Source organism: Watersipora subatra, chromosome 7 (genome assembly GCF_963576615.1).
Source record: "Watersipora subatra chromosome 7, tzWatSuba1.1, whole genome shotgun sequence".
NCBI classification, from domain to species: domain Eukaryota; kingdom Metazoa; phylum Bryozoa; class Gymnolaemata; order Cheilostomatida; family Watersiporidae; genus Watersipora; species Watersipora subatra.
In genome coordinates this window covers 32508147-32520163 of record NC_088714.1, presented here as the reverse complement: position 1 = coordinate 32520163, position 12017 = coordinate 32508147, and the positions used below count along the sequence as shown (strand labels likewise).

Below are 12017 nucleotides of genomic sequence, written 5' to 3'. Positions count from 1 at the left end.
AACAAACTGCTGCGCCTGTACAAGTTTAACGTGCGGATAAATGTGTCTTTTAATTACCGTTAGTGATTCAATTCTCTCACTGAGTCGTCTTTATCTTCAATAACTATGGATGTAGCCAGTCATACTGAAGGACTCACTTGCCACAGATGATGCAGGACAGGCTAAATACCGATAAGCCACTGAGGTTATTTTATGCGATACAAACGATACAACATATCGTCAGGATCAAGAGAGAGAGATAGATAAACTTTGTGCATCGACTGCTCAAATTACTTTCGTAATGCTAGCAATTAGAAACATTACACCGCATTCTTGTTTCTCATTATTGTTCTCTTGTTCGTGGTTGACTGCAATAAATCATATCGCTGTAACTGGGAAATACCGCACTTTGTGATTACGTCCTGACTAAAGCCAAAATATTTCTCAGCTGTGTGGATGTTTATTAGGCTATAGACATGAAATAGATTGTGACATGCCAGGAATTCATTAGGCAAAAGTAAGGAACTTGCAGCTGATGATTTTTTATTAGTGTAGCAGGCCTAAATACGGATTTCTGCTAAATAGTTCATCTGTAAAAAGTATCTGAAGTTTCCGATTTTTAAAGAAAACGTCGACCGATACCGATTCAGATACTTAACACCCATATCGGCACCGATACTGATTCCGATATTGAAATCGGGGCAACTCTAGTGCAGACCGGCGAGCTAACCCTCTAAGTCACACGGGCTATTTGCAATGTAATAGATTAATTACGCCCATAGTCATTACATTGGTTAAAATATTCACTCTTGAAAACATCCTATTGATTATTACTAGCACGCTTGATGATTATGTGTAACGTAACGATTATTAAGCTGGCTTCACACACGGTTCCTATTATAGGCAAGATTTAAATTAGCTTAAGGTACTAACATACCAGATAAGTTACTCAAATTCATTGCATCATTATTTTATTACCCGTGCAACGTCGGGTATTCACCTAGTAAATGATAATAATTAGTTCATGCAGGAATTAGACAAGTGCATAAACAGGATACTTAGTGAGTCAATTTTAACCATTTCCACTCCAATAGGGAGTATAACTTGTGTAGATTCACAGCTTTGAATATAAGAAGTTTGAAGGTAAGAATATGAAATTGAATTACTTTGGGTCAGGTGTGAGAAGCCAGGCTACTGTGTCCCTCAGTTCCTCGTCCACACTCGCAGGTATGGGTTTGTAGTTTGCCGCTCCAATCGCCCTAGACAGTGCTAAAATACTGCCTTGAAACTGTACAAAGACAAAATACGATTAAGCACATAGCGCGTGTTCTTTAACATTTTAGCCTTGTCAAATTTGACGAATTAAAACATTGTTTAACGAACCCTACTTTAATTATCATAACCTGTTGTGATTCCAAATGCTTTATTTTATTTATTAAACGGCAGAAAAAGCGCCACAAATATAATAACGCTAAAGAAAATAATCCAAGCGCCTAAACTTTGCTTTCTCCAATTTTGAAGAACCTCAGCCATCACTGGTTGAATTCTGACTAGCTGAGCTGAACCAGTCAGAATTCACCATCACTAGTGATATGTAGAATGTTTATATTTAACAGAGACAAAAATAGAACAAGTCTCAAAATTGACCAATGGGAGGAGCAATCTGTCGAGGATCAAGTACGATGTCTGCTTAGAGTACTGCAAGCAGAGGCTTTAAGAGCCAATGTATGTTGCACAAACATTGGCTCTGTGAGCTTGGCTGGAAAGGAAACCTCAACGACTAAAGACATGCCCGGTTGCAGAGAGCCATTTAACATTGGATGCCTTTTTGTTACTACCAGTGGCCGTTTTGGGAATTAAACCTGAACTTGTTGTGTGCAAGTAAGGCGCTCTAGACCACTAGCCTACTAAGCTAAGCCACATAGATCTACATATCTATATCCTTTACTAACAATTCATCCTGCTCTTCTATTTTTCGAATTATCATCATTATTAGTTATTACGCATTATGTCAAATGCTATGATCTCAAAATGATCATATCTTTCTATATTAACTCAATACATTTCAAGCTCATGTTAGCTTATATATAAACTGGTGCACATGTGTCAGCGGGTTGCGAAACTTGAGCCATACAAGAAGCAGAGCCGTGTATGAGAGAGTTGCGTGACCGTGTATATGGAGCCTTCTAGTTTCCAAACAAAGAGGCCACGCCCACTTTTTTTATAATCACAGACATCACAATTGTCGGTGATTGCAATTGCTGTTGCGCTCCTGCTAAAGCTGATAAGTACCTCGCGCGCCCATGATGAGACGGGCAGTCCCATGATGCCCAGAGCTCATATAGAACGCTGTTTGTTTGGAAACTAGCATATCGGTTTCCGGATTTGGTCAGAGGACTCTCTCATACACGTCACTGACAAGAAAGTGGATTACGGATAGAACAATAGACAATGTTATTGACCAGTAAAAAGCCTAAAGGAACCTTTGAGATATAACATATCATTTTCATCTTTCATGTCCATATATAAGAGCTACTTGTTGAAAAAAGCAGCCGTGGCCTTGTGCTCTGAATGCCTGACCAGTAAACAACAGGTTTGGAGTTTAATTCCTAATTATTGTCATTATTGGTAACAAAAATGACATCAAACTTTCAACTGCTTGCTAAAAAAACACACACGACCTCTGCATGACCTCTGCTTGTAGTAGGCTAAGCAGATATGTTCAATCATTGATGAGATAAATTGCTCACACAAAACAGCAACAATCGTTAAAAAGACTATTTACTGAGTAGTCTGAAATGAGGAGCAGGAGTCGAAAACATTAAAAAAACCTAATTTTAATACATAAACTAAACAGAAAAATGATTTGCAAAGTGCCCAATTAAATAATTTCAGCAGAAATATTTAAAAATTATGTGAGAAAACAAACTTTAAGCACAAATGCTGAATAGATAACTTTATCATCATTCTTGTGTTTATCACTCATACAGTTACAAAACGCAGTTCATTATTATTATTATTACACGACATTTCAATCGTAACCAGCACTGCACACCTAATAACTATTGCACAATCATGATATTGCTGTGATGACTTATATTGTTATTACTATAAAACTCAAACTTGACAGCCATGAGAAATCCAGCAGTTTCTTCAACATTCAGTCAGACCAACAAAATTATTATATTTTAGTAACAAGAGAAGGTTAACACCAAAAACAAAGAATGGCAAAACATTGGACTAATTCAGAGCTTGTATGTTACGGTAACTTGACACCTATTATAGCAATATAACATTTCTAAGATGAAACTCGGGTGAAGGTGTGAAGTATTAAGTTTTAATCTATTTGTTCAAGCAAGAAAACAAAAATAAATTATCTAATAAATGCTTAGAAAAATTCGAAAAAATAGGCTTGCATCCAATGTTTTATAGTGTTTATAATTTTTACCTGCCTTACAATGGTGCATAAGACCATTGCTATTAAAAGTTGAGCAATTCCCTTCAAAAATCAGAACTCATATTCAAAATGTTAGTTAAAAGTTTAAAATGCAATGATTTTCATTCTTGTATTTATTTGTCATCTCCGGTGCAAACCACGACAATAACAAAATGTCGTAACAACAAGAGTTTGCAACAAAACACCATAGTAAAATATTCCACAAATTTTAGAGTATTTTTGAAGTTTTTTACTCTTTTCAAAGAAAAACAAATGAATAGACAACTCCTAATTTTTCATGTTTGCAATCTCAGATTGTACATTTTAGGCTGATGGAGAGTAAACTAGCACCCACCGGCAACTGAGCGGTGATCATAAAATACAAAATACAACCAGCTGCCCAGACATCACACTTGTCGGTGAAAGGCATATCTTCCAACATTTCTGGAGCGTTGAATTCTATCGCTCCAATTTGTGCCCGACTCTTCATGGTTGGTCTATAGTGAAAATTAATCAAGAAAATGAATGACAAAGAATAAATAATCCAGCCTTGGGCTCTGTTAAGCATGAGTTGTGAAAAGCAGACAAAGTATAGATAATCCAGCCTTAGTCTCTGTTATGCATGAGTTGTGAAAAGCAGACAAAGTATAGATAATCCAGCCTTGGGCTCTGTTATGCATGAGTTGTGAAAAGCAGACAAAGTATAGATAATCCAGCCTTGGGCTCTGTTATGCATGAGTTGTAAAAAGCAGACAAAGTATAGATAATCCAGCCTTGGGCTCTGTTATGCATGAGTTGTGAAAAGCAGACAAAGTATAGATAATCCAGCCTTGGGCTCTGTTATGCATGAGTTGTGAAAAGCAGACAAAGTATAGATAATCCAGCCTTGGGCTCTGTTATGCATGAGTTGTGAAGAGCAGACAAAGTATAGATAATCCAGCCTTAGTCTCTGTTAAGCACGAGTTGTGAAGAGCAGACAAAGTATAGATAATCCAGCCTTAGTCTCTGTTAAGCACGAGTTGTGAAAAGCAGACAAAGTATAGATAATCCAGCCTTGGGCTCTGTTATGCATGAGTTGTGAAGAGCAGACAAAGTATAGATAATCCAGCCTTAGTCTCTGTTAAGCACGAGTTGTGAAAAGCAGACAAAGTATAAATAATCCAGCCTTGGGCTCTGTTATGCATGAGTTGTGAAGAGCAGACAAAGTATAGATAATCCAGCCTTAGTCTCTGTTAAGCACGAGTTGTGAAAAGCAGACAAAGTATAGATAATCCAGCCTTGGGCTCTGTTAAGCATGAGTTGTGAAAAGCAGACAAAGTATAGATAATCCAGCCTTAGGCTCTGTTAAGCATGAGTTGTGAAGAGCAGACAAAGTATAGATAATCCAGCCTTAGTCTCTGTTAAGCATGAGTTGTGAAAAGCAGACAAAGTATAGATAATCCAGCCTTGGGCTCTGTTAAGCACGAGTTGTGAAGAGCAGACAAAGTATAGATAATCCAGCCTTAGTCTCTGTTAAGCACGAGTTGTGAAGAGCAGACAAAGTATAGATAATCCAGCCTCGGGCTCTGTTAAGCACGAGTTGTGAAAAGCAGACAAAGTATAGATAATCCAGCCTTGGGCTCTGTTATGCATGAGTTGTGAAGAGCAGACAAAGTATAGATAATCCAGCCTTGGGCTCTGTTATGCATGAGTTGTGAAAAGCAGACAAAGTATAGATAATCCAGCCTTGGGCTCTGTTATGCATGAGTTGTGAAAAGCAGACAAAGTATAGATAATCCAGCCTTGGGCTCTGTTATGCATGAGTTGTGAAAAGCAGACAAAGTATAGATAATCCAGCCTTGGGCTCTGTTATGCATGAGTTGTGAAAAGCAGACAAGGTATAAATAATCCAGCCTTGGGCTCTGTTATGCATGAGTTGTGAAGAGCAGACAAAGTATAGATAATCCAGCCTTGGGCTCTGTTATGCATGAGTTGTGAAAAGCAGACAAAGTATAGATAATCCAGCCTTGGGCTCTGTTATGCATGAGTTGTGAAGAGCAGACAAAGTATAGATAATCCAGCCTTGGGCTCTGTTATGCATGAGTTGTGAAAAGCAGACAAAGTATAGATAATCCAGCCTTAGTCTCTGTTAAGCATGAGTTGTGAAGAGCAGACAAAGTATAGATAATCCAGCCTTAGTCTCTGTTAAGCACGAGTTGTGAAGAGCAGACAAAGTATAGATAATCCAGCCTTAGTCTCTGTTAAGCACGAGTTGTGAAGAGCAGACAAAGTATAGATAATCCAGCCTTAGTCTCTGTTAAGCATGAGTTGTGAAGAGCAGACAAAGTATAGATAATCCAGCCTTAGTCTCTGTTAAGCACGAGTTGTGAAGAGCAGACAAAGTATAGATAATCCAGCCTTAGTCTCTGTTAAGCATGAGTTGTGAAGAGAATTTAAAGAATCTAATGATATGTTCCGAGTTTAAAAAAGTAGAAAATTAATAACCAAATATAATTAAATACCACTAAAAATCTGGCAGTACATATAGATATATCAGAACATATATGATATATATACAGTCAAACATGGATAACTCAAAATTCACGGGACCGAGTGAAAGTGTTCGAGTTATCAGAGCGTTATAGTTATCAGAGCCCTATCACAAGTTCATGCATTTATTAGTAGATACATGTACATATACACACTATATATAAATCAAAAGCATAAATGGCTTGTTTCAAATTAATTGCTTCTAATGTAAAGTTTAAAAAAATTTTATCAGAAAGTATAGAGATTTTTCAATAGCTAGATTTGTTTGTTGTTTTAGGTGATGTGACTGCCAGGATGTTTTCAGATTAAAGTTGGCAAAACTTGATCGCTGTTGAAATGCTCAGAAGAAAAGACACATTTTTCTTTTGAGCGGTTTAACTAAGATCAATTTGGCTGGTTTTTCTTTAAGTTATCCGAAGGTTACCTCGCTTTTCCATGCCTTCGAAGGACCATCGCTAAGCGAATGTTTGGTAAAATTTGATTTTTTCAAACCTTGAGAAAAATTGTTAACAAAAATATTTTGCCAATGATGGTAATAACGACGCATATGAACTACTACTAAAAGTTGAGGTTTATCTCAACTTGGAATTTGGTTTGGCTTGGAATAAAGTGATATTCTAAAGCGGTAACAACCGTTTCGGTAGCCGATGGGCAAAAAACTGTTCGAGTTAACAAAGTTGAGGTCGAGTTATTTAAAGCAATTTATCATTACGTGGGAACGGACCAAACAAATCCGTTTGAGTTATCATGTGTTACCATGTGTTCGAGCTATCTGAGGGCGAGTTATCCGAGTTTGACTGTATATACATTAGCCGAATGTCCGGCGTTTCACGGGTATCAAAAAACACCTTTAAAGTGGTGACGGGTAATGTAGTTGCTACCACTTGCCATTAGCCTGGCACATTGCCAATAAATATATAACGTATTATATGTAAATGTTAAATACAAAGGTTTTTGTACTTTGTTTTGAAATTAAATTTTCTTGAAAACACACAGTTCAGTCTAAAAGAACAGAAAGTCACAAATTCAGATGAACGTGTCAAATATAAACATATTATATAGTGGTTATTTTCTGGTTCCCAAGTACACCTACTGTCCATATACCATTCAAGTATATAATTCTACTAACGGGGGTCCTACCACACAAAGTTGTCGTCAGAATAGTTACTTTTAAAATCACTGTTGTCACTTTTAAAATCGCTGTCACCTTTTTCAAGTTGGTAACCAAAACAACCTCTTATTTCACATTCGTTATTTTAATACAAATATCCATTCTGGTGGCACTGGATTGCGTTAAAACCCTGAACTTTGCTCAGTTTGAACTTCTGCTAACCAAAAGCATGGCTCAACCAGCGACCTTCACAAACTTATTAATGTTTGGGAGCGTTGCTGATTGCTCTGCGAAGAGTGACAGCCGTCTCAGGCTGTTAGGGCTACATTTCTTGTACTGAAAATAGACCGAGATTGTCTTTAATAATCACTGTCAGTCACAGACTTGGAAACGGATTTGCTGTCAATGTCATGGCATTTCATTGCTGTTTACTTTAATTATTTGGCAGTCTATAAATGCTGGACCAGATGCTTCAAACCAAAACTAGTGATGTTTCGGTTGAACGTGTAGATTTATGGACAAATAATAAGTTAGTAAAGGTACAGCTACACGTAACAAATTTTTTGTTGGTTCCAACCGAAATCACGAAATGATTGAAACACACAGAATTATTCTGCGCTGCTGGAATCATGCTAGCGAGCACGATTCCAGCAGCTTTTGCAATTAGTATAGTCCAAGAGACGTATAATGACACACAATAAAAGTAAGTGTAATTCAACATAGTACACACGATGCAACTGCTTAGATTGCGTTATTGTATGTATTTATTGTTTAGACGCTATAGCTACAAATTGTTTATTTTTTAATTGTATTTCCTTTTTAGCAGCAAAAGTTTTGTGGTAGAAAATGTTGCCATCTTGAGCGCAATCAAATCGGTAGCAACGTATTTACTATGGTGAATTTCCGTAATATATTTCTTGCGTGTTGCATTATGTTCTTGGACTACATAAATTTTAAAATTATTTTGCTCGAGTCGTGCTCGCTCAACAAGAATAGCGCAGCTTAAACAGTTACATCGCGTGTTCTATGTTGAATTGCTTTCATACTTTTATTGTGTGTCACGATACATGTCTTGAGCTATACTAATTGCTAAAGCTGCTAGAATCGTACTCGTTAATAATTTGTTTAGTCTGTTAAAAGCGTTTCGTCGACGAACTCGGTGGGCATGTACAGCTCAAATAATTCTGTGAATTTTGACCGATTAATTCTGCATTTTTCGTGATTTCGGCCAGAACTCAGAACCAACGAAAAATTTGTTACGTGTCGCCGTACCTTTAGTAATCCTACTTACACAATCATCGTCACCTCATCACCTACATAGATAAATGGTCGTCTCGTCTGTCACTTTTTAAATATCCCTGTCAGAATCGTCACAAACCATGGGAGGACCCCCACTAACTGTGCCTCCCGGCGTTGCCCGGGTATTAAAAATCGGCTTATAAACAATGAGAAGTGATGAGATTGGCTTACCACTTGCTGACAAACAACTGAGATTGCTCTCCAATGTGCAATATGCATAGACTCCTAATAGGGAAGACTATGCAGCAAGCCCTGTCTAGGTTATGTTCAGTGCCCTCAACCAAGGTTGACAGCAGAATTCAAAGCATTTAATGGTTTTACGTGACCAGCCATAAAGACAGACATTTTCTTACCCTGTGTAGGCCTTAGCTAAACCGAAGTCACCGAGTCTCAAGGTGTTGTCCTTGCTTATGAAAATATTTTTAGCTGTAAGGTCACGGTGAACAACTTTACAGCCATGTATATACTGTAGACCTTTGCAGATCTGTATGAAATAGTTCCAGACCTAAAGAAGAGAACGGTTATGCAACAGTCAGTGAAATGGTACCGGAAAAAGTCAACTCACAAATTAGACTGGTGTTAAAATCAAAAAGGTCCTTCGAAACTTAATTAGAACGGTTTCGCTATTTAGAGAAATACTTTGGATTTTAGTTTTGGAAGATATTTCCAAATGCAGCATAAATGCATTCAACTCAACCTACAATTCACTATCCCGACTCCTCAGCTATAGCATTAGATCACAACTTTTAAAACAAGTTGGTTCAACTCACTCAATAATTCCTGATTTCTGTCTTTTCATTTTTCTTTTGACATGTAATGAAAAACATCCTTTGTGTTGATGATTACTAATACCCATAAAAAACTATACATACCGTAAAACCTGTATTTAAACGACGCTACGGGAGAAAGGTTGAAAAATAGATCCCCATCTTTGAATTGAATGCCACTTCTGTTTGACTGTTTGACCGCCACTATTTTACATTCTTGATCTTTACAGACCCATAAATATCAAGAGATCAGCAGAAAAGTGTCCACAAAACCATACTAATAATGACTTGATTACATCAATAATAATTAATCCATTCATTATTTCTGTTTGTATTGAAGTCCCTTTTCCAACTTAGTCTTGGTAATTTTTTCGTTAAAAATTTGAACGCAACACCATAGAAATAATTACTAACTGTATCAGGCTAATAGTAATTATTTTTTAATGCGGTCTTGATACTTCGATGCATGTGAAAAGAGTTTTGCGAATTTACGATAGAATCTATGCTACCGCGTATATAGAGGCTAAAATTCTGAGGCTATTTTAATTACACGTGGTTTCTCTTCATTTGCACAAGAAGTGCATAAATGTATTCTGAAGTGCATCGCGTAAAAGTCTTGCCCTGCCAAAAATTGTTTGGACACTGATATCAACTAGCTCAGCTGTGCAGAAGAGAAATTGAGGTCAGCAGACACTGTGGGAGGTATTGAACAGACAGACACAGACACTGTGGGAGGTGTAGAACAGACAGACACAGACACTATGGGAGGTATTGAACAGACAGACACAGACACTGTGGGAGGTATTGAACAGACAGACACAGACACTATGGGAGGTGTAGAACAGCCAGACACAGACACTGTGGGAGGTGTAGAACAGACAGACACAGACACTATGGGAGGTATTGAACAGACAGACACAGACACTGTGGGAGGTATTGAACAGACAGACACAGACACTATGGGAGGTATTGAACAGACAGACACAGACACTATGGGAGGTGTAGAACAGCCAGATTATGGAATAGTTCCCAATGAAAACAACAATCAGAACACAACAGGCTGAATGAACGATGCTAATATTTTTGTTTTAAAAATGTTTATATTATTTTTAAAATATTAATTTTCGATTCTGAATGTATTATAAATATGATCTGTTTATGCCACTTGAATATATATTTGTAGCATTTGATAGATTATTATTATCATATAACTTAAAAATTTGTAGATTTATAGCATATTATTTGATAGCATCATTGCGGTAATCTGATCTTACAATGAATCGACGCTCGTAACTTATCTTCTATTGTACATAACAAGCCAGTTTTGGCTGCAAACTGTAGCAAACATATCCAAGAGTGCTATAACCTTGAATGTAGTCTTGTTAAATATAGTTATAAAATGAAAATATGCGTTCAAATTTAAAATTAAATAAAAACTCCAACAAATTGCAACGCAGGCTATAATAGCATCGCAGGTCAATTGTAAGCAATATATATCAACTGGTAGAGATATGTATCGGCTTCTCTGTGCATATTTATTCAGAGATATACGACAAGTTGGAGGTAAGTTAGCAAATTTCTTACACCCAAAGGTTTAATTAATGTCCCTCTGTTCGAATGAGAGTGCAAAATACAGGCGACATTCGAATCGTCCATTAAAGGACTAAATTTGTCTTCTAAATATTCCAACACATTACCACCTTCACCAATTGACCACCTTCTCACAATTCAGAATAATTGTATGTTAGTTATTATAACTGATGATCTCTTACGGCACACTAGACTGCCAGGGTGCAAGCGCTTATAAATGCTCATCGCTTTGTAGACAAAAACTAATACATAATCCAAAAGAAAAACCAATGAGGTTCCTTTTATCAGACTCTGCAAGATCATCATAAAGAAAACCTTATGTTATGACACCAGACTTTAAATTGCTTAACGAGAGGGAACCATGGCTGTACAGTAGCGAATCACTCATTTGATACATTGGAAGTTGAATTGAACATCAAAAGTAAAAAAAGCTAAAAAAGTAACACCGCAAAGTCAAAATAGTTATTGAGAGCTAACATAGTGCAAATTAGTTACACACATAAAGTTAATCTATTCTGATATTTAGTTCGCACATCTAAGCAGTTGTATGTTAGAGAAACTATTATTATATGAGCATATGGTAGTTGATTTAATTTATTCCTGATTTAAAAAATGACTATAAATACCTTAATACTCTCAGATAGCACTAAAATAATTGCAACATACAAAACTATAAAAAACTAAATACCAAAAACAAAATTATATGGAAAAACCAAACTAATCAAATAATAATAAAAAAGGATTTTGATAGTTACTTTGTCACATATTTGCACAATTTGCTAGCTTACAGTAGATATAATTGAAATTAATTTAATGTATATATTGTTTGTTATTTCATGTTTTATTTTTAACAGTTGCTTATGTTCACTTGAAAACTTTGGGATGTCTGCACATTGGGCACATATCATGACAAATATCTGCTCAGATTTTGCGGTGTACGCAAAAACAATTTACTTAGAGACAGTCAGAGGTCAAGATCTGGCTGTATCTTGAGAAAAAGGAGATGTAGCTTCTAACTTGAACCTACCCTCTATTATCTTTACAAGTAACCCTTGTTGTTAAATTCAGTCCTCACCTCGACATCGCTCAGCTTGTTTCCTTCCATTACTCTCTTACACAAATCTCCCAGCTCACAGTATTCCATCACAATACAGATAAGCTCTCCGTCTGCAGAACCACAATGAAAAATAAATGTTTCTTTTATTTTTAACTGTATCCTGAGAAAATGACCTTTTTGATGCCAAATGTATGAACATCATCTATATTCAACAGTATTAGAAATGTATGCTTTGTTATAGATACAAAT

The 12017-nt window shown here is 36.5% G+C and overlaps 1 protein-coding gene across 1 annotated transcript in view; it reads right to left on the bottom strand.

The window, feature by feature from the left end:
* LOC137399665 (serine/threonine-protein kinase Nek5-like) overlaps positions 1-12017 on the bottom strand; it is a 39297-nt gene that overhangs the window by 22143 nt on the left and 5137 nt on the right. The window contains exons 3-6 of the mRNA XM_068085852.1: positions 11787-11878; positions 8708-8859; positions 3771-3912; positions 1146-1267 (exon numbers count right to left, since the gene is read on the bottom strand). Of these exons, the coding sequence (XP_067941953.1) occupies positions 1146-1267; positions 3771-3912; positions 8708-8859; positions 11787-11878 (508 nt within the window). The remainder of the gene's footprint in view (positions 1-1145; positions 1268-3770; positions 3913-8707; positions 8860-11786; positions 11879-12017) is intronic.